We start from the raw sequence: 21,722 nt of genomic DNA on the forward strand, positions 1-21,722 counted from the left end.
ACCTCTTTTATTTCTTTCATCAATTCCAAAATTATTGTTCCTCTTTCTGCACTGTTTTGCCTTTTTCCAACCTTAGCATTGAAGTCCCCTATAATAATAGTGTAGTGGATTTTCTGCTCATCTAGAAGACTCAATTTCGGTGTACATTTCTTCAACCTCTTCATCATCATGGCTCTATGTTGGTGCATAAATCATTATAATCTTTAGCTTGTACCTCTTAGAAATCTTGAGTATTAGTCTTGACACCCTTCGTGATGTACTTTTGAATTCCAAAATGTTGTTTTTAAAATCTTTATGGACCAGAAACCCAACTCCACCTTCACTCCTTTCACTGTTTCCATTGGTGTACAGCAGATTTCCACTTGATAAACTTATAAGTGATTCATTTCTTCTTGTTTCAGCCAAACCGATGATATTCCAATTCACATTTTCTAATTCCTTTTCCAGTTCTAATATCCTGTCTTCACCGATGAGTGATCTTACGTTATAACAGGCCAAGTTCAGTTTCCGTGCATGGCAGCCTGGTCATACCCAGAGATTCTTAGCACCCTCTGCTTCCACTCTGATCCTCTTGCTGCCATAAGAGGGAGAGTGAAAGCTGCTGCGGACTGAGGGCCATTTCTTTTGTTGTGCTGTCATATGCTGGAGGGTTTGGTCTTTTCCTCTTCACACTGACCAGGCGTCTTGAAGAGAACCACTCTACACGTTCGTTTCCACCTAAGTGACGTAACAGGGCTTACCATCGAAGGTGTGCATGAGTGGATTTTAGGGAGGCAGGCCAACCGGACTTCTCGTAAATCTTCTGTAATAGAGATTGGATCCATCAGTTTTTTTTTTTTTTTTTGGCACCTCCGTAGCCAGGTGGGAAGGAGCAGCAGTGCGTACCATACACTTCTTGATTAGACCAGGGTTTGAGCCCGTCACCACCAAATATGGAGGATGCAGAAAGGTCAGGGAATGACCACCGCATATCCTGGAGCAGTATGGCCTTAGTTGCTAATGCTCCTAAAAATCAAATAACAACAACATCAGTGTCTTAGGCTGAGTGTCTGATAACACACAGGATACCTGTTCCCCTCTAAGCCCCATAGAGTAACAACTCTGTGGGGCTTAGAGTTGTTACTCTATGGGGCTCAATTGCACGTATCGTGTTAGTTGCAATTTGTGCATGCCGTTCTTCGTTATTGATTGCTTATTTTCTTACTGTTTTAAATTTTGCAACAGATATCAATTAGTTGCACTTAAGCTATGTATGTAAGCATATAAATTTATTTTTATTTTGCTACCTATGGGAAATATTCTTCTGATTTTCACACAGTTAATTTTGTTAATTGGAGGAAGTAAAGTGTAAATTTGTGCTCTGTCTTTACTTTTAGCCTGTGGATAATATTCCTCCTATTTTTGCTTATTAGAATAGCCATTTAATATAATTAAAATTCAGTTTGCAAATGTGATCACAATGATCAGCGCTTGCTACATATTGTATAGTGAACAGTTTTTTTTATTTTGGAGAGTCCATCATAAAATGATTTGATCATAATTAAATTTATGTATTGTATTTAGATTAAATTAGTTTTGAATAAATACTGCACTCTACATTATTATTCATTGTATGATTTTTCAGCTTCATTTAACTCAGTTACAATCGTAAAATGCTGTACATGAAGTTTGTTGGGAGTTATTCTCAGTGCTTTGTATTGTACTGTACTGTATTGTACTGTACTGTACTGTACTGTACATGTATTTTGTATCTACAAGACTGAAGTTGGACTTGCGTATATGGAAAAAACCCCGATTTAAGTACATAAGCAGAGGAGTACCTGTATTAGGTAGGTAGTCATAATTCAGTTATCACTGAGTGTCATAGGGTTAGTTAATCAAGACTTAATGACACTGTGATATAGGAAATGATCAGTATTTTGGAATATACAAACGTACATAGGAGGGACAGAGAAGAATGGATGCAGGTGATTATTGGAAGAGAAAATCATACCCCGATTTCTAAAAATTTCACGGGAGTATTTGTTGTTAGTTAGCGATAAAAGGAAGTTGATAAAATGAGTAGTCTATATATAGACTGATTGATGAGAATCTGTATGCAACTTGAATGGGCAATATATTAGTGCCTTACAGGAGATTAACTTACCATTCACAGAGTGAAATTATGGACTGGCAATTTGACCTGTGGTATAAATTATTAATATTAATGTGATCTGTATGGAGAGAGTATAAGGAGCACCAATATCCTTAACTTAATGATGTTCACTAATAGGTTGAGGATTACTTGCTCATTACTTGAATCACTAGCGAACCAAGTAATCCACAAATATATGGTACAGGAACTATTAGTGATTGTTCCATGATTCAGAACAATTTCAGGAGAGCAGAGTCTTTGGAGACTTCAATGTAATGCTCGGTTTTGTGTGAGTTACACCATGACTTTATGAAGATTGAAAATATGCAGTGAATGATGTGGCTGCTGATTGGCCTCCACTTTTTTTCCTTGGGACTTGAAGCAATCTGATTCCATGCCATTATTTGAGTCTTTAAATTTGTTAGCCACCCTTCAGTCAGCAATATTTAATTGTTTGTGGAATCACTGCTTTCTCTAAAAGCACAAGACTTAAAACTTGCATATCTTTTTATATACACCGTGCTGCCACTTTATTAGGTACACCTACCTAGCAGTGTGTTGAGCCTCCTTTAGCCTTCAAAACAGCCTAAATTCATTGAGGCATGGATTGAACAAGATGATGAAAATGTGCAGGAATGGAGTACCATGCAGACATTGTGCCACACGGTTCCTTCCTTGAGTCTATGGAGGTGTAGGCCTGCAGCAAGCAGCCCTTTCCAGCTCATCCCCAAGATGTTCAATAGAATTGAGATCCAAGGACTGAGTGGACCACTGCAGCAAAGAAAAGTGTCACGTTCCTGGAACCATTCCATAGTGATTCGGGCTTTGTGCACCAGTGCATTATCCTGCTGGAAGTAACCATCTGACTGAGGATAAACTGTCAACATGAATGGATGCAACATGAACTGGCCAGCAGTGATATTTAGGTACGATGTACCATTCAGATGTGAATCTATGGATATCAATGGACCCATAAGTCTGAAGAGGATTCAATCAGCATTAAACTTGCTTGATCCATTTAATATGATAGTGGAATTGATGTAGAATTTCTGTTGATATGTAGATAAGTTTCCTTTATTTTTTGTTTGGTCAAGACTTGAGTAAAGGCCTGCTTTACAGCACATAATTTTGCTGATTTAGAACAGTGTAGCATTTTTACTAATATTATTAATATGAATATTATTTATTCCTTTTTTAAATATCACCAAATGTCAAATCAGCTATATACGAGTAACTTTAATTTCTTTATTTGGTAAGAGTTAGTAAATTAACAATTTACTGTTGCTTACTTCTACTGTCCAAAATGGTTCAGTGCTGTGCAATATGGGCTACATTATCATTCTGAATAGTACAGTGTCAACACTTTTTATTGATAAAAAATTTTTTGTTATATTTAATAACTAAGCTTTAGATTTTATTCCCTAAAGGGGTGTTTTTTTTTTAGGTGACAGTATTCAGACCATTTTTTATAAAGCTGAATCTTCCTTATTCTGTGATTAGAGGAGAATCTGTTTCTATTCAAGCCATTATATTCAATTATTTGAATAAGCCTCTCAAGGTAATGTTTCCATTAATGCCTTTTGTTCTTGAAAACCTGGGTCAGATTTTTCTAATGAAATTATTACTATGAATGTTTGCTACATAATATGGATTAGGACTAATTAGAGCTCTAGTACTTGACGAATGCATATTGGTAGAAAAAAGTCCGTATTCCTTCTAATGTCAAATAAATAGTATATAACTGTTATGTGCTCATTGGATATCTTATTTGAACAATTTGTAGCACTGTTTTACCTGTACAGGTCACAAGTAAAATTATTTTGCCTGTGACCCTTACAAGTAAAACAGTACTACAAACTGTTCTCTGTGGAAAAAGCCTGGGTTTAAATTAAATGAAATTTTATAGACTTTTTTTCATACCATGCAATTGGTAGTCTCAGGAAAGTTGCCTATTCCTCTCAGCATATGCTAATCATGTGGGCACTAGGCACATTCAGAAATGTTTCCTAGTAGTGATAACTATTTTGTGACATTCCATGTCACAAAATAGTTAATCATACTTAACATACAAGTTAGTGCAATAACATTTCTGTACGTAGTCAACCACTTGAGCAGTTACGAATTGGCATCATTTAAGTGTATCTCATATTGTGAATATCTTCAAAGTTGCCATGATATTGCATGAAAGTAACTCTTCACCATAGGAGAATACTATTGTTACTTATTCTCAGCAGGTACCACCACCCATACAGCACAGTTTTGGAGCTTGTTGGCTCCTCATCGATGGGCTGGCAGGTACCCTGGTGTTGCAATGATGACAAACCCAGTTGTGAAGTATATCTCCACAATATGAGAGCTGCCTGAGGGTGTAAGGTAATTTAGAGCTAAAGCCTCAGGTTATGAAAGAAGCTAACTTTAGCTTTTGGGACCCGAGGCTTAAGCCCTGAATTACATTGTATTAATCATGCTTGTTTAAAAGTCTGCATAGAGGGAAAGTGAGTCTTGGTATGATAATATGCAACTTTTTTTTTTCAGTAATTTGCAATTGAACATTATACAACAATCTTTAAATTTAACCATGAAATAATGTGTGAATTCCTTGTGAAATTTACCTTTAAAAACCTGTTTTTTAATAAAGTGATAGGTACTTTAGTACATGGTAACATAAATGGGATTTGTTTTTGTTTGTCAAATGAGTTCTCGTTTTCTGTACACATCATTAATTAAAATATATTTGAAACATATCTCAATTTGTTATATACAAGATTGGGATATTTGAAATGCACCAAATTATATTTGTTGACTTGTCAGTGTGGAAGTGAAAATAGTGTTTCATGTGAGAAAAAACTGTTTCTAACTGATCCTGCTGTACTCCCAGTATCTTTCAAAGTTTTGAAGAATGGATCACTGGCAAGAGATTCCATTTTTTTGTGTAACCATGGACAATAGTTAATACAGTAAACCCCCGCTATTTGCAGGGGGGGGTATGTTCCTGAGAAATGCCGCGAATACTGAGTTATGGCTCCCATAGTAATAAAGGGGTTCCATTCCAAAGTATGAAAACTAGTCTAAAATTTTGTCTATGCATGTATTATATGTACCTTCATAATGACTATGTACATAGTGAAATGCAAGCATATGGCATCGAAATGAAAGTAAGAAACAATTTAATATTAAATGTAATATTTATTAGAAATTTCAAACCAGCACCTTTGCTAGCTAAAAAAAACTTATCCCACCAGTGCTATCGCCTGTTTTGCTAAAGTGTTGATAAAGGAGTTTTGCCTTTTCACAGATGAGTGAACTTAACAGAATTTTATTTTGAGTTCGGTCTTCTATCCACAGATTTTAAAGCCTTTTCCATTCTAATTTAACATCACAAGTTACAGAGCAAATTTTTGAAGCAATTAACACGTTTTCATGGACACTACGGCGGATTTTTCTTCCGATTTTTTGATTGATCGTACCGTTGACTCATTGATTTTGTTTTGCCACTGAGAAGACACTTTCACCATTGTCTAACTCAATTTTATTCGCTAACGTCATTGCCACATTTGATATTTTCACATTCCCTCGTTATTCGTAGCCATATTTTTGTACGGGTTAGAAAACTTGTCCAAATAAAGTCACTTTCTTCCGTTAACACACTCGAAAAAGTCTGTTTTACACTGCAAAATGGTAGATTTATCACCTTTGTAAGCATATCAATTTATAAATTGATCAATTTATAAGCATATAAATTAAAAACAAACAACGAAACCTTCCATGGCAAGTGCATAATACATACTGAACAAGGATTAGCAAGAAACATCCACGCTTGCGATTTTGTCACCCCCTCTCCCCCACCCACTGAGCACTGTTTTGACGGGGAAAGATAATTTTAGCCATGCCCATGTTTTTTTTTATAGCAGAAAATGTTCACTGTGCTTTAAAATTCACATTTCTTTAGGTTTCATTTTATATTAAATCAGCAAATACAGATACCGCGAATAGCGGGGGTTTATTGTACTGTTTCTTTCATTTTATAATCCAAATGTTTACTCAGATTTTGTTTTTTGTGAATAGTTTTAGTTGCATTCTCCAATGCAGTAGCTCATTTGCAACTATGGGAACTGCTTAGTGGTGGTGGTGGGGAATAGGCAGGAGAGAATCATGATTTTTCCCTCATATTCTGTAGCATTGAAATATCTTTCCTGCTAGCAAAAGTTCTTTCCATTTTTTTTTTTTAGTAGACAAACTTTTCTATATTCATATGAAAGTTCTTTTAAGTAATTAATGGGAAAATGACACATTTATATGGAAATGATGCAGAAAAATTAATTTTTTTACCAAAAAAATTAACTTTGTAAAACTATGAACATGACTTTCTTTTTAAAGTGATTATATATTTACAACCAGAAAAAATAAATTCCAGAAATACTCACATGAGATAAATGGTGGTACAAGCTTCTGAAGGGTGGTATGAAAAACAGTGTTTTATGTTATAAGCATCTTAAAATTGGCTACACGTTTATCCTCACACCAACCAACAGTTGTTTCAAAATATCAGGAATTAACACTTGTTTCAAAATATAATGAATGAATGAAATTACTGATGTATTATTGCCCACTGCAAATCTTATGTTGAAAAATGTTTATGGAATGTTTGAGAAGAAATTTTAATATAGTATTTGTCTTATGACTGAAAAGGTAAATTGTGAGGAGCTTATCTCTGTTTTCATGCATATTATTCTCTAGTGCAGCAATTTCCCAAATTGGGGTCTGTAGACCAGTTCCAGGGGTCTGCAAAACAGACCCTCTGGGCCTGGTTAAATTTGTTTTATGTGTAGCAAATTGATAAGTTTTTATATTTATACAAAAATAAGAATAAAGTTGTTTGAAACAACTTAGAATTTTCTTTTCAGAAAACTCACTGTTCATACACATAAGTGTGGATGGGTTTGCAAAAGTTTTATTTTTGAAAGGGTAGGCAGATCTCAGTAGTTTGGGAACCACTGCTGTAGCAAATGAATGTGAATGTTGTCTCAGTTTGTCACCAGAATTATTCATCATCAGCATCTTCAATCCACTGCAGGATGAAGGCCTCTCCAGCAACTTTCCAGTTCCTTTTGTTTTGAGCACTGGCCATCCATTTACTACCCAAAAACTCATGAATTTCATCTATCCATCTCCGCCTTTGTCTTCCAGGTTTTCTTCTAGCTCCTCTTGGGTACCATTCTGTTATTTTCTTAGTCCATCTGTCATCATGTCTTCGAGATATGTCCTGCCCAAGACCATTTTAGTTCTTTAGTTTTGATAAGAATGTCCTTTATTGAGTTTGCTGCCTAATCCATGTGTTTCTCTTATCTAACAGTCTGATTCCCAATATAATTCATTCCATTCTTCGCTGTGTAGTTCTCAGCTTCTCTTCCATTCTTTTGGTGAGTGCCCAAGTTTCACTTCCATAAGTCATGGTGGGGAGTATACATTGGTTTATTATTTTAAGTTTCAGACAAACTTGGGATATTGCTCTTCAGTATGTGACTATATTTCCTGAATGTTATCCATCCAAAATTTATTCTTCTCTTGACTTCCAGCCATTTATCATTATTACAGCTAATAACTTGTCCCAAATAAGTGACTCCACCTTTTCAATTACTGCTCCAATCATTATTTCCCTTTGTGTGGCATACTTTTTCATCATTACTTTTGTTTTAGCCATATTCATCTTTATCATTTTTATCATCTATATTCATCTTTTGGACTATCCATAGTCCAAAATCCTTACTAACTGTATATAACTGATTAAGATTTTCCTCTAATTCTTTGGGATTGTGGCTTATGACCGCAGTGTCATCTGCAAATCGTAAATGGTTTAGGTACTCTCCGTTCACATTGACTCCTTTCTGCGACCAGTCTAATCTTCTGAAAGCTTCCTCAAGGACAGCAGTAAACAGCATTGGAGATATTGTCTCCTTGTCGAACTCCTTTCTCGATTTTAAATTTCCTACTGTCTTTGTCTAGTCTAATATAGGAGGTAGCACTCATATTTTCTTCAAAATCATAATATATGGGGTATCTATGCCTTTGTCTTTCTAGTGCCTGAAACATTGCCTTATGCTGTATGGAGTCAAATGCCCTTTCATAATCCACAAATGCCAGGCATAATGGTGTTTTATATTCATTTGCTTTCTCCATTAGCTGTGATATTACGTGAAGGTGATCCATAGTTGAGAATCCTGTCCTAAAGCCAGCTTGCTCTTTCGGTTGATTCTCAAGTATTCTTTCTAATCTGTTAGTAATGACCCTTGTAAACAACTTGTAGGTGTGGGATAACAAGCTAATTGGTCTATAATATGATTTCTCCTTCTTATGCAGCAAAACTCTGATTGCATTATTCCACTGCTTAGCCATCACACCTTTTCTAATGCACTTTGTGAAGAGCCTTGCCAGTTTTTGTGTTGTCTCTTCCTCCCAATTTTATCAACTCTACAGTAACTTCATCTTCCCCCGGGGCTTTCTGATTCTTCATTTCTTCAATGCATGTTCTACCTCATCAGGAAGAATATCGGAATTATATACCAACCTTCAACTCTCATTCTCTTATTTTGCTTACTCCCATTTAATTCTGAACCTTTGATACCTAGGAGTTTTGGTAATCCCTGTACTATTAACTGATTAAATGCTGTCTGATAGAAATTTTATTTACTTTCTATGATTTTAAACAAATTTTGTTTGCTTATTTTAATGTTTAGGCACAAGTTTCCTTGGAGAGTGAAAATGATGAATTTGCATTCACTGTATCTGGGAATGAAATTAATGTGGGATCACAAAGGAAAAAAATGAAAAAAGTTGAGGTATGAATATTTTCTAAAATACTGAAAATATTTTGTTTTCTAATCATTACTTTAAATGAGTTACCTTGCAGGTTATTTCCATTAAGAGAACTAAAATTTCAATCACTGTTGAATTGTAATATTTACCTTTCATAAACAGCATTACATCCTGGACCTGTATCAGTCCTTTCGGTTACCTGCACCACTCTAGGTAGTGCATGGTACTGGATGCCATTTATAAAAGATAATTATTGTGGTGTAATGAGGGTTTAAATTGTAGTCGTCTCTTAATGTTATAAGTTGCTTTGCACTTTAATCAATGAAGCATGCCAAAAACATGCCAGTGTTCTTGTGTATTTTTCTAATATGAAACTTAGATAAACATTTGATAAATATGTACCATGTGTATTAAAAATGTTTATATGTGGTTGTACCTAACTTCATAGCAGGTTATAGATTGAAAAACCTACAATTAACATTTGATAAATGGGAGGGAGTTTTTCTAATATGGGATCACACATCTAAATCCAATTCTGGAAACAGAACATGAAAACTTTCCTAAATTCCATGTTCAGTCTGTTTCTTTTACTATATTGAATCACTATTTTTGACACCACAGTTACAATATAGGAAGCATAATTAACTATTTATTTATTTATTTTTTTTTTCCCTTTTAAAATCATTTCCTCACTTATCTTTTAACAGATGAGATATACAACCAAAGAAAAATAAATATCAGATATTTTGTGGCAGCAGTTCTGTCAGTTTGTGTGAGAATCCATCAGATTCTATTATGAAAGAATTAAAAATAGATGTGTAGTGGTTCTTGGTTGAGGAATTAACAAGTGCAAAATTTTAATCATTTAAATTATTTTCATCAATGCTGAGTGCAAGGGATATTCAGCAAGGGGAGGGGGAAAAAATTTAGATCTTGTTTAGTGAAGCTTTGGAAATACCCTTGGCAGCCAATTTTAAACACAAATGTTAATGTCTGGGATAAAAAAAATAAATTCTTCCATCCTGCTTATTACCTGATCTCCAATTTTTCTAAAGTCAAAAGTTGTCAACTTTTGACTCAGAAATTTGCTAAGTACCACCAATTGTGGTGGTCCTTTAAAAAGTTTTGCAATTAAAAATACAATAGCTCATTGCAATTGCCCATTGCATTAGCAATGAGCAATTGCACTTTGAAAATACTGATTTTCAAAGTGCTCTAGCTTCTTTACAAAACAGAAATATTTATACTCATCCCATCTTGAGACAAACTATATTCTGATTAAACTCAAAGAAATGCAGTAAACAACTTTTTTGTTGGATTCTAATTCATTCAGGGATCCCTAGACATGAAAGTGTGGATCATGCTAAACATGCAATTGAAACTGATTCAAATCCACTGTTTGACAAGCAGCTTGTCAAACTCAATCGATCCAAATGTGGTAAGCCCAAACTAATAAACTTGTAGATAACAAAACCACAATCTTTTCTATTGAGCAGGATATTATAGATGTGCATCTACAGTATCCTGCTCAAAGAGAACCTATTCTTGGTAGAACATCATACATTAGTTATACCTACCTAACTCACTTCTGGCTTATTGGGGGAAACCCCCCTGCCCCAATTAAGTATGAGTGGTGTGTGAACCTCTCAGATGGCATATTCTCGTTGTCTGTACTATTCTGCAACAGGAGTGCAATATTCTAATTCATGTTATGGAAGCATGGAATGTTTCATGCTTGTTGTCACATCTACAGGAATGTTCCACATATTTAACAGTTAATGTGGGAAGATGCAAATTTAACAGAATTGTTTAAATTTCTAAATTGGAGTACCCATTTCTAACTGAATTATGTCTATCAAATGGCCATATTGTGTTAGTAAAAATCAATATGGCAATGTGTGGGTAACAATACTAAAAAATATTGTAACTTATCTCGGTAACTCAGAAACAATATTAAAAGTATTGTTATTAGACTTATCCCAATGTATAAGGAAAGGATCAAATGAGGTGATGGGAAACTAGACCAGTGAGCTTGACCTCTGTGGTGGACACTGTTTTATGCTTAAGGACGATACAGGAATTGACTACCTTGATAAGAATGGAATCAAAAAGATCCCAGTATGCATTTGTGAAGGGAAGGTATTGCTTAGTAAGCTAGTGTATTTAATTATTATGACAAAACCATAACATTTTTTTTCAAAAAAAAAACAACTCTGTAATTTTCTGCAACTTATGTTTTATGATAGTTGGTCTCCTTCAAAGGAGACTATTGTTAAAACTGGAGAAGACTGGGATTACAATCAAGATAGGGGATAAATAGCTGGATTAAGAATAAGAAGCAGAAGATGCTTATGAGCATTCTTCAAAGTGGACAAGTGGAGTCTGCTAGGGATCAGTGCTTGGATATTTCTAATCTTGCTAAATGACATTGATGGGGTTACAGAAGTGTTCAGTTTTCTGAAGTTGAAGGTTTTGGAGGTGATCAACCAGAACCAGTCAGTGTTTCTTCAGAAGGATTTGAATTGTTTAAAAATTTGTCTGAAAATGGTACCTAAGATTTAACATGTTTTCTACCACCTATATTTGAGAGAGTGCATTGTGTTGTAATTTTCAGAATGTTAAACAACATTCAGAAAATATGTAAATAATGGTTGAAAAGTAAGTTTGGAATTCATAACTAAAAGTGATCACTTTTGTACTGAGCTGTAAATTGGAACAATCTCAATTTTTTTCAGTATATTAATAAAATACTGATAAAACTTCAATAAAAGCAAAGAACAAAAAACTGTTCTTTATTCACATACATAGAACAGTTTTTTGTTCTTTGAACAAAAAACTGTCCTTGGCACAAATCTTTACCAAGAATACAAACAAAAACATTACTGCAAATAACAGTTCAGTGTGCCAATATCAAGAAGTTAATTTCATGGACCTTTACTTTTAATGCATTCATTTATCAACTGTTTAAGAATTACTACTCTTGTGTGTTATGGTACATTGCTTGGGTGCCTTTTGAATGCTTGTATTCATAACACACATTTCTAGTGCTGTTTGATAGTTACATGCATCAGAGGCTGCAGATGTGTTAACAGCACTTCTGAAGATAAGATTAGTGGAAATGGGGGAACCTGGGAGTGAGTTAAATGTAGTTAAGAATTAAAACTACTTAGGAGTTAAAATACATTTAAAAATATAAAGTTTACTGTGCAGTGCAAATGGGCAATCAGGAACACAGATATGATCAATGCTTTATTGGATCTTTGCAAATAAATACCACCTTATTGGTAAGAGCAAAATGGTACAAGATGGAATGATCTAAAGATCACTGGCTTAAGACATTGCAGATAGTTGTGCTTGGACAGCTTGTGGGGGTGGTGCCATTACTGAGGTGTTCAAATCACAAAGGAGATGACTGACTGACTGAGTGAATGAAAGTGGTATTTTCACTGGTAGACAGGACAAACCAGGGAGCACAAATCTAAAATGTTAGGGTGAGGAGTTGTAGATCATTGAAATGAGGTTCTCCCTTATATGAAGCAAGCAAAATCAAAGCTGAAACCACAGCCTGGTGGAAAATTGACAAAGGTGTAGACGTGTAGCATATTTTATATGTAAACATGGAACAATAAAGCTATACTTCTATACAGCTTACTTCTCCAACTGAAAGGCAATTTTGATGATCAGAACTGAAAACTGTTGGAGTACTCAGTTCATGCTGACTTATTCTAATGATCTTAATTTTGGTTAAGATACTATAATGCATCTGGTAGATCATTAACACTTAATTTTTCAAAGATAACATGCTGAGTAAATGGGTTCATGCATGTATATTTTTCCATTATCAGTTTGCTGTAGATTGTTTTCATAAATTCTTTGAAGAGTTAGATTTTTATCATGTACAATGATAAAATTATTTGCATGGCTAAATTGTATGAGACAATTCTCACTTAATTGCAACCAGTTTTATCAGAATTACTGATTTCTCTTTAAGGTTCCGCCTGAAGATGGTGTGTCCCTCCCATTTCTCATTACACCTTTGAAGTTAGGCTATATCAATATTAAAGTGACAGCAACGTCTACAATTGCAGGAGATTCAGTTCTCCGAAAACTTTTGGTAAAGGTATGTCAATCAGTTATTAAATTAGTAAAACAGTTTATTTTTATTAACGTTGCAAAATTTTTAAAGTAACTCAGTGCATATTGTATATATACTTTTAAATTTATATATATATATATATATATATATATATATATATATATATGGGGGAGGAATCTTCAGTAATACTAATGTTACTGAACATCCCTGCAAGTAACTGGTTAATGTTTTGGGATGTATAAGATTAGGTTCCTGGCCTGTATATTTCACAAATATTACCTTTTTTTAAAATTTTTGTGAGGTGTACATATGGAGGTCATCTGTTTATAACTTGTTTGGAAACTTGTAATATTTTTAATAGCAGGAGTTTTGTAAGATATATATATATATATTACCTTTTTTAATGTGTTTTCAGTGGTGTCAGCAGGTACAAGGGATGGTTTGGATAAATTATTAGGAGTGGGCAAGGGTTAAAATATTTTTTTTATTCAATTGATGCTGTTATAATCTTTCTTGCATTCATTTTGTCAATACATAATACTAAATTCTGTATTATGGCCATTTATGAATATTTTAGTTAAGTTTTACACCTCCATCCCCACTGTGCTTGAATCTATATACCATGAAAAATATACAGCTTATTAACTGAATTCCATATTTGACTGCTATAATAATGAAGTTAATTTTTCTTTGAATTATTGAGCTTTTATAATAACTTCTTTTAGACTTTCATAGCCTGGGTCACTGTGATGGCCCTTTTATCAATTAAAGGTAAATTTATGTGTGGAGCTGGGATTATTCAGAATCACCCTTCAAAAAAATCACTTCAACCCTCACTTAAATTTATGTAAGTTCTCTGCAAAAAAAATCCTCAATATTTAATCAATCCTTTCAGAGCCTTATACTTTGATCACAGTAGTGTCATTTTGCTTTGCAACACTTATTTTAATATTTTACCTTTTTATAACACAAGGAGAATGTGATGTATTTTCTATACTGCAACAATTAGTTTACAACACTGCTACATATGAATGTTTTTTTTGTCATGATCTTTAATATAACAAAATAAAAATACCACTTGTCATAGTGATGATAATGATTTTTTAAAAACTGTTACATAATCTCACCCCATTATTAGAGGCTTTAAAGTGGTTACCAGTAGATATTTTCTAGGCAAGTATACAGCTAACTAAGTGCCTGTTATTGATGGTGAAATGCTAATGCATTCTGCATGTTAGAGAAGCAAAACGATCATAACCTGTGGTGACCTTCAAACCTTATGTATAGTTTTTTTTATAGTGGCAGTCAAGGAGTACTCACATTCTCACTCTCCTACCAGAGAGTGAGAAGTGTGAATCTCCAATTGTAAGTAACCTCACATTGAAATGAGATTACTTACAATTAGTTTACCTATTCCAAGTCCATCTGTATTTATTCTGTATTTCAAAGTAATTGTAAACATTTTATAATAGATGGCAACATAAATAGCTTTTAAAATTTGAGGAGGAAATTGTACCTGTAGGCCACTCTGATTTGGGCTCACAGATGCTGAAATTTTCTGGAATTCAGATCCAGAAGCTGATAAAATTGAATCAAATGATACATAAATGGATATAGAAGATCTTACTGCATAAAAAAGTAAATAAGAGTAAGATTTTAAATTATGGTTTTTTAATAAACTAATTTTTGGCAACCAATAAAGAACAAATTAATATTTAAGACCATTTATGTACAAAGTTTCAGTCTTTCAAATTTAAAAAAATATGAAGAAATTTGCTCTACAGAGTCAACTAATAGCAGAAACTTAGCCTTGGATACAAAGCTGTTTTCCTCTCCCTAATCAAAACTCAGATTCATGGACATAAAACAGAATCAAGCAAAAAAAGCCACACAGATGACAACAGGCCACAGCTCATTTGGGTATGATGATCAGCTGTAAACACACATATAGCTGCAAACAATTTATAATATCTTATCGGGAACTTCTAAGGATCTGCACATAGATTGGGACCTTTGTATGAAACACTTATTAACAGTTTGTTCTTAGACCATCTAGATTACTTTCTACAACTTTGTTAGGGGTCCACTAGCTTAGTAATATTCTTGACTTGCAATTGCTAAATATTCATATGACATTAATTATATACAGTAATTTTTTTCTTGATTCTTAAAGTAAAACAATGCATAAATCTTATTTATTCATTTGAATATAGCCAGAAGGATCTGTTCAGTATTATAACAAGGCTCTCCTAATTGACCTTCGACATCCAGCATCTAAGCCACTAAATGTTAATTTGTCCATTCCTATTCCGGATAATGCTGTGGAAGGATCCCAAAGAGTAACACTATCTGCTATTGGTAAGGAAAATGTATTTAGGAAACTTAGGACTTCTTTATTACTGGAACTTCATATTGATTTGAAAAATGCCTTTCCAATTATAAATGCACTGCACATTCCTGCTGTTGAGTCATGGCAGCATTAATAGTAAACTGTTTAAACTGTCTCCTACTGCACTTTGTGTGGGACTGAAGAGAATGTGGATCATATCTTATTTGATTGTCACTACTATTTGGACTATAGCCAAGAACTTCAGCTTACTGCAGCACACTTCACTAGTGAAAATAAGCCTTTACTTGTTCAATCTCAGGTTGTATTTAATGCTCCTAATACATTTGCTATACACATCTTCAAAAGGAGAGATGAACTTTGATTAGTTAACCCAAGATACGGTTCTTGTGACTCTTTGTACCTCAGGGTTGGTGTACAGAAAAGTAACTTTGAGTTCTCACAGTGATTACTTGTATTAGATGATAACAATGTTATTGTTATATATTAGAAATACTGATTTCTACTGCCTCTGAGGATTCTACTTTTTGTTCCTTGGTAATGCTACTCCAGTGTATTGTTTGGTAAACTGTTGAAGTTCACCTAATGATGAATCTTTCCCTATTAATGGGGTGAAATTTGGTCCATGATATTTTGGACTCTTTCCTCAACAAAGAAAAGAATGTCTTCAGGAGCTTTCTGTTTGATTCTGATACCAGGATGGGACTTTTGGTAAGATGTCAGGCATCAGTCACTATGACAGCAGAACAGAGCACAATTTACACACATGACCGGTTATGGTGAAAGCCTCATCACAAGAAGTATAAAAGCAGCTAATGGGGAAAACCCTGGAGTCTGAAACAACTACACTTAAATACTTATAAATTTACAAAATTGAGAAGTGGTTAGAACCAGTAGTTATAAGGTGTATACATTTTTGAAAGATGCACCTGCAAGGGTCACTGTTCAGTAAGTTGCAGCAAAAAATGCTTAATATTTGTTACATATTGTGCAATGGCTCAAAAAAAAGAAGGGCCATCTGTGATTGCAGAAAACTAGACCAGTATGCAAAAACAAGTGGTAGAACTGAGTAACTGTTCTCCCACTACATTAGGAATGTCAGGATATGGAAGTTGCTACATTTACTGTAGCAGTTAAATTTTATTTGCTGCAATATATACATAATGTATTGCCATTTGTACACTTTCTTATCAAAAAATTAAACCTTTATTCAGCATTAAGTAGGGCCACCATTTGCTCAAATTACAGCCCCTACACATGTCATGGATCCACTGGGTGTCCATGAAAGTCTAGTTCCACATTTGACCATTCTTCCATCAGGATATTTGTCAGCTTCTGTATTGTAGTTGGTAGAGAACTGAAGCCAATTTTTATTAATTTCCAATCTGGAGGATTGGCTGCCATGGTAGGTTTTGGTAGTCTTGGTAATGTTCCTTGAACCATTCAGGCAATTTTTATAGTGGACAGGTGTATTGTCTTGAAAGAAACCATTGCAATCTGGATAAAAATAAGCATTGCAGCATTGTTGATCTGATGTAATAAAGATTCACTGAGGTAATACAACCTAATGGTATGAGCACACTGTCTATACCAACAATACTTACCTAATGCCATGATATCACTTTCCCCTGCTTGAGTGGTGGACACATGTGACACTTTAGATCAGGGGTGGGCAATTATTTTTTTTCCTCGCGGGCTGGTCACCTATCTCCACACCTGTTCATGGGGCTGTGTGTGAACTTCCTCAATGAAACAAAATTGATTTAGAAATGAAAATGATTAAGTACAGTACCAAGCAGGACAAAGTTTGTCACCTATTGCAAGGGAATTAGGTCTTGCTGCTTCAACAGTGAATACTATTTTAAGGGAAAGTGTGTGTATAAAAGAATATGTCAAAGGATCAACGCACTTAAGATCAACAGTGTTCAGGTGCTATATCAAAGATGGAAAAACTATTAATATGGATGGAAAATCAGATTCAGAAGCAAGTCCCCCTGAGTCCAATGGCCATTCAAGCAAAAGTAAGTATTTATGGAGATATTAAGGATAAGTATAGTAAACCCCAAGCCAAGTTTGTGGCAAGCAGCTGGTGATTTTATAGTTTCAAGCATTGCGCTGGTTTCCAAAACATTAAATTATGCAGTGAAGTTACCAGTGCCGATTCTGCAGCTTCAGAGAAATTGATGTGTTAAAGGCAGCTATTCAATACAGCAAATTTTTTTAATATTGACAAGACTGTTCTATTGGAAAAAAATTCTGGATTGAACATACATTGCCAAAGAGGAAAAGACACCAGGTTTCAAGGCTTTAAAAGATAGGTCCACAATCTTGCTTGTGGGGCTAATGCAGTGGGACATTACAGATTAATACCACTGCTTGTGTAACATTCTGGAAATCTTGCATTTAACGGCATCAATAAAGCCACCCTACCCATGCATTTCTGATCAAACCAGACAGCACGGATAGCAATATCTTTGAGGGTTGGTTTAAATGCTGCTTCATTCCTGAGGTTTAAAAATATAAAGACAATGACATTCCTTTCAAGATTTTGCTTCTATTAAATAATGCTCCTGGACATCTTATGCATCTAGATGATTTCAATTCAGATGGTAAGTTATTCTACTGCCAAACACCACTTCACTCATCCAACCTATGGATCAGGGTGTTATTTCAAATTTAAAAGCACTATTTACACACATTTGCTCAGACATTGTCTGCAATAGACGGTGAGAAAAATTTTACGTTAAGAGACTTTTGGAAATCTTACAATATTTACCACTCCATCTTAAACATTAATAAGACCTGGGCAGAAATTACTAAAAGTTGTTTAAATGGCACATGGAAGAAATTTTGCCCACGGCACGTAAAAGGCTTTGAAGGGTTTCAAAAAGAAGAATCATATGAAGTGGTTACAGATAAGATTGCAGAGTTACTTCAGTTGGGGGTTGTTGCCAAAGGAGGTTGTTAATAGAGAAGGAATTATCTAACGAAGAACTTATTGACTTGCAGGCAGTGAAAGAAATGCTAACGAAGCTCAAGATGAACAAAATGAGGAGCTGAGATGCTTCATCACCAGAGAGATGGCAATTTTGTGAAATTGCATCGGCAATGGAAAGGTTTGAGAAGATGGATCCTGACAGCAAACGATTATTAAAAGTTAACAGAGGGGTGAATGATATGCTTGCTTGCTACAAAGAAATCAATGATAAAAAAAACAAAAACCACCAAGTCATCCATTAATGTTCTTTTGTAAGGTTGATTGGCTGGCCCCTTCGAAATCTTCAGTCCTCAACCTCTGCAGCAGCATACATATCAACTGAAGACGTCTATTCTGGCAATGATGCTTGACAGGTAAAACTAACTGACATTATGCCTGTCTCCTTTTCTTTTTTATAATTTGCAAATTTTTTTTTAAATGGCACGCTTTTGTAATTTTTCCTGCACATGTGAAAAAAAAAAACTGAATAAATACAATAAATAATTCTATTCACATGTTCATTGAACATTTCTTTTTTTGATTCAATCAATTCAGTGAGAACAGTTACGTGTGCTGCACAAGCATGGGGGAAATTCGGACTTAAGTAAAATCCATAGTTCTACGGATTTTACTTGTGTAGAGTCCTGTGGAATGCAACCCTTATGTCAATCAGGGAGTGGCTGTTACTGCCTTATCAGATTAGCAATTCTACTTACTGCATTAACCTATTATTATGATAATATAAGCTATGCCATTTTTCACTTATTCAGATGCTGTCACTTTAGTAGCATAAAATGAATTCCTAAAGGTGCTGGCATTCAAACAAAGCATCAAATTGAAGTTTCCTATAAGTATTTGGCAAAAGGAAATGTGCAATTGTTGATAGGGCTGAGATCTATTTTGAGACATGGGGGGGGAGCATCATTACATACCTGAGAGCAAAAAAAAAATACTGCCAGAAAAATTCAAAACTCAAGTTTGTTATTAACATCATGACTGAAGTCTTTAGAGGAGTTGATTTGTGCAGATTTTTCAGTGCATGGTGTGACACATGTCTAGTATTATTCCAATCTCCTGACAGTGTGAAGTATTGGGCAAAAGGCAATCCAAAATGGTCAGGGATCATTCTTCTTCACAACAGCCTTCAGAAGCATCACATAACCCATTCCCCACAACTGTTTTGTCTTCTTAGGTTTTCTCTTCAGACTGTTTAAAGAATTTTTGGTGGGATAACTCAGATAGCATTGTGGCAGTATGTGGGTTCTATTCTGCAAACCAATCCTGAGTTTTATACCTCAGAGATACTAGTACCAGTGGCATAGTTACCATGTAGGCAGGCAAGGCACTTGCCTCCTGGCCCTTTAGGGGCCCGACATCTTTGGCTGTCTCCTGTTTTTGCAATATTCATTAAGTAGGGGCCCGAACATGTTCTTTGCCTCCGGGCCCAAAAAAGGGTAGCTACGCTACTGACCAATACTAACATGTTGTTGGGATTATTATTATTATTAGCTGTATGGGGCAAGGAAGCCAGAGGCTTATGCCTCGGGCTTCCTTCCTTTCTTTTTTGGCTGCACCAGCCAAAAAAAAAAAAATTCCCTGACTTACCCTGACAGAGAGAGATGTAGGAAGGAATCGCCAAGAAAGAGAAGAATGATGATATCCAGCTCAGGACCCTGGGTGTGCCAAGCCCATACTCACCAGATGTGAGCCCCTAATAAATCTAGTTGTATAGAGGAAAGGTATGCAAAGAGACTGTATGAAACATGTTCAACATTTCTTTGAATAAAATTCCAGGTGAAATTTGAACCTCCTCTCATATGCCATCTGCAGTATCAATACAAAGTTTTTAATCATATTCAGACCATAATTGAGTTCAATTTAAAAAAAAAAAATTGAACTTTACTAATATCCTAAGATTTCATGAATATGAAGCAAACAGTTCATTTAATGTAGATGAATGATGTAAACAGTTTATTCACCCATAATAGATAACAAATATTACATTCAAAGGATTGTGAACCATATTTCAGTTGTACATTCACAACCACCACACACAGCCTTCCTGCTATAATTTGAAACTTTTTTTTTGGGGGGGGGGACAGCATATAGTAATGTGATAGTGCCCAAACAATCAGGTTCCATAACTAAAAAACTAACTTAAATTTTTTTTTTATTTGACATTTTTCCTAACTGAATTACACCAAATTACATTTAAATCTCATTTCCCTAATTTCCTTATTTTATGCCTTTAAAAAAAATCATGGTTGAGTGTGACCATTTTACTTGCATAAACTACATAAATGTTTCAGTGTTTGTTACAACTTTATTACAGGTGATCTGCTTGGTCCTACTGTTAATAATCTTGATCAACTTATACGTATGCCATACGGGTGTGGTGAACAGAACATGGTGAATTTTGTTCCAAACATTGTCATTACACAGTACCTTGAGAGAGTCACTCGTCTCACCCCTGCCGTTAAGAGTAAAGCCCTTCATTATATGGAAAATGGTAAGTATTAAATTTTATTTCTTAATTGTCATTTTCTAAACAAACAATTCATATTTTCCTAATTCACTTCAGGTGCAAATAATAATATAAGCTCTCTGCCAGTTCATTTCTTCTCTTTATTAAATTACCTTTATTCTATTCATTCCCATTTTCTTTCATAATTATTTCTTGATTTTCTCATTTCCTATATATAATGATAATGTATAAATCCAGTAAAATATCTTTAATCTAACCACTTTGTAGCTTTCAAGACAATCATCTCTTTTTCAACAGAATTTGAACTTAATGGATACAGTTTATGCATGCAGTGAGACGTGTGAAGGCACATTATTCAGTCATTAAACTGGCATTCGTTGTTAATGACTGAATAATGTGCCTTCACACGTCTCACTGCATGCATAACTGTATCCATTAAGTTCAAATTCTGTTGAAAAAGAGACACGGTTGTCTCGAAAGCTACAAAGTATTTATATTAAAGATATTTTACTGAATTTATATGTTATCATTATTTCATTTCACCATGGATCAGAGTACAACAGGCCCATTTATACTCGTAATGATAGTAATTTTTGATTGGATTTCAGTACTATTAAAATATGAGAATTTTAAAAAAGAAAATCCCTTACAAGATACTTACCTTAATATGATGCATGCAATCATTTATAGAAATCTTGTTGGGAATATTAGGTGCTTGTAGTAGTAGCAACCCAGTGAATTGAAATAAGTGTTCTGTTCATTTGCTGGGTTGCTACTACTACTACAGACACCCCTTTCATGCTAATATTATTTTAGTGATACTAATACTATTTACTATATTTGCATTAGTAGAGGCATATGATGCAAGAA

At 34.6% G+C, this 21,722-nt stretch overlaps 1 protein-coding gene across 2 annotated transcripts in view; it reads left to right on the plus strand.

Annotated features, from left to right (window-relative positions):
* Tep2 (Thioester-containing protein 2) overlaps positions 1–21,722 on the plus strand; it is a 198,383-nt gene that overhangs the window by 126,298 nt on the left and 50,363 nt on the right. For both annotated transcript variants that reach the window (XM_090377515.1, XM_090377516.1), the window contains exons 20-24: positions 3,579–3,692; positions 8,869–8,970; positions 12,939–13,067; positions 15,257–15,401; positions 20,700–20,876. In XM_090377515.1, coding sequence (XP_090233641.1) covers positions 3,579–3,692; positions 8,869–8,970; positions 12,939–13,067; positions 15,257–15,401; positions 20,700–20,876 — 667 coding nt within the window. The remainder of the gene's footprint in view (positions 1–3,578; positions 3,693–8,868; positions 8,971–12,938; positions 13,068–15,256; positions 15,402–20,699; positions 20,877–21,722) is intronic.

This window comes from Mastigoproctus giganteus, chromosome 7, assembly GCF_048544385.1.
Source record: "Mastigoproctus giganteus isolate SK-2022 chromosome 7, ASM4854438v1, whole genome shotgun sequence".
NCBI lineage: Eukaryota > Metazoa > Arthropoda > Arachnida > Uropygi > Thelyphonidae > Mastigoproctus > Mastigoproctus giganteus.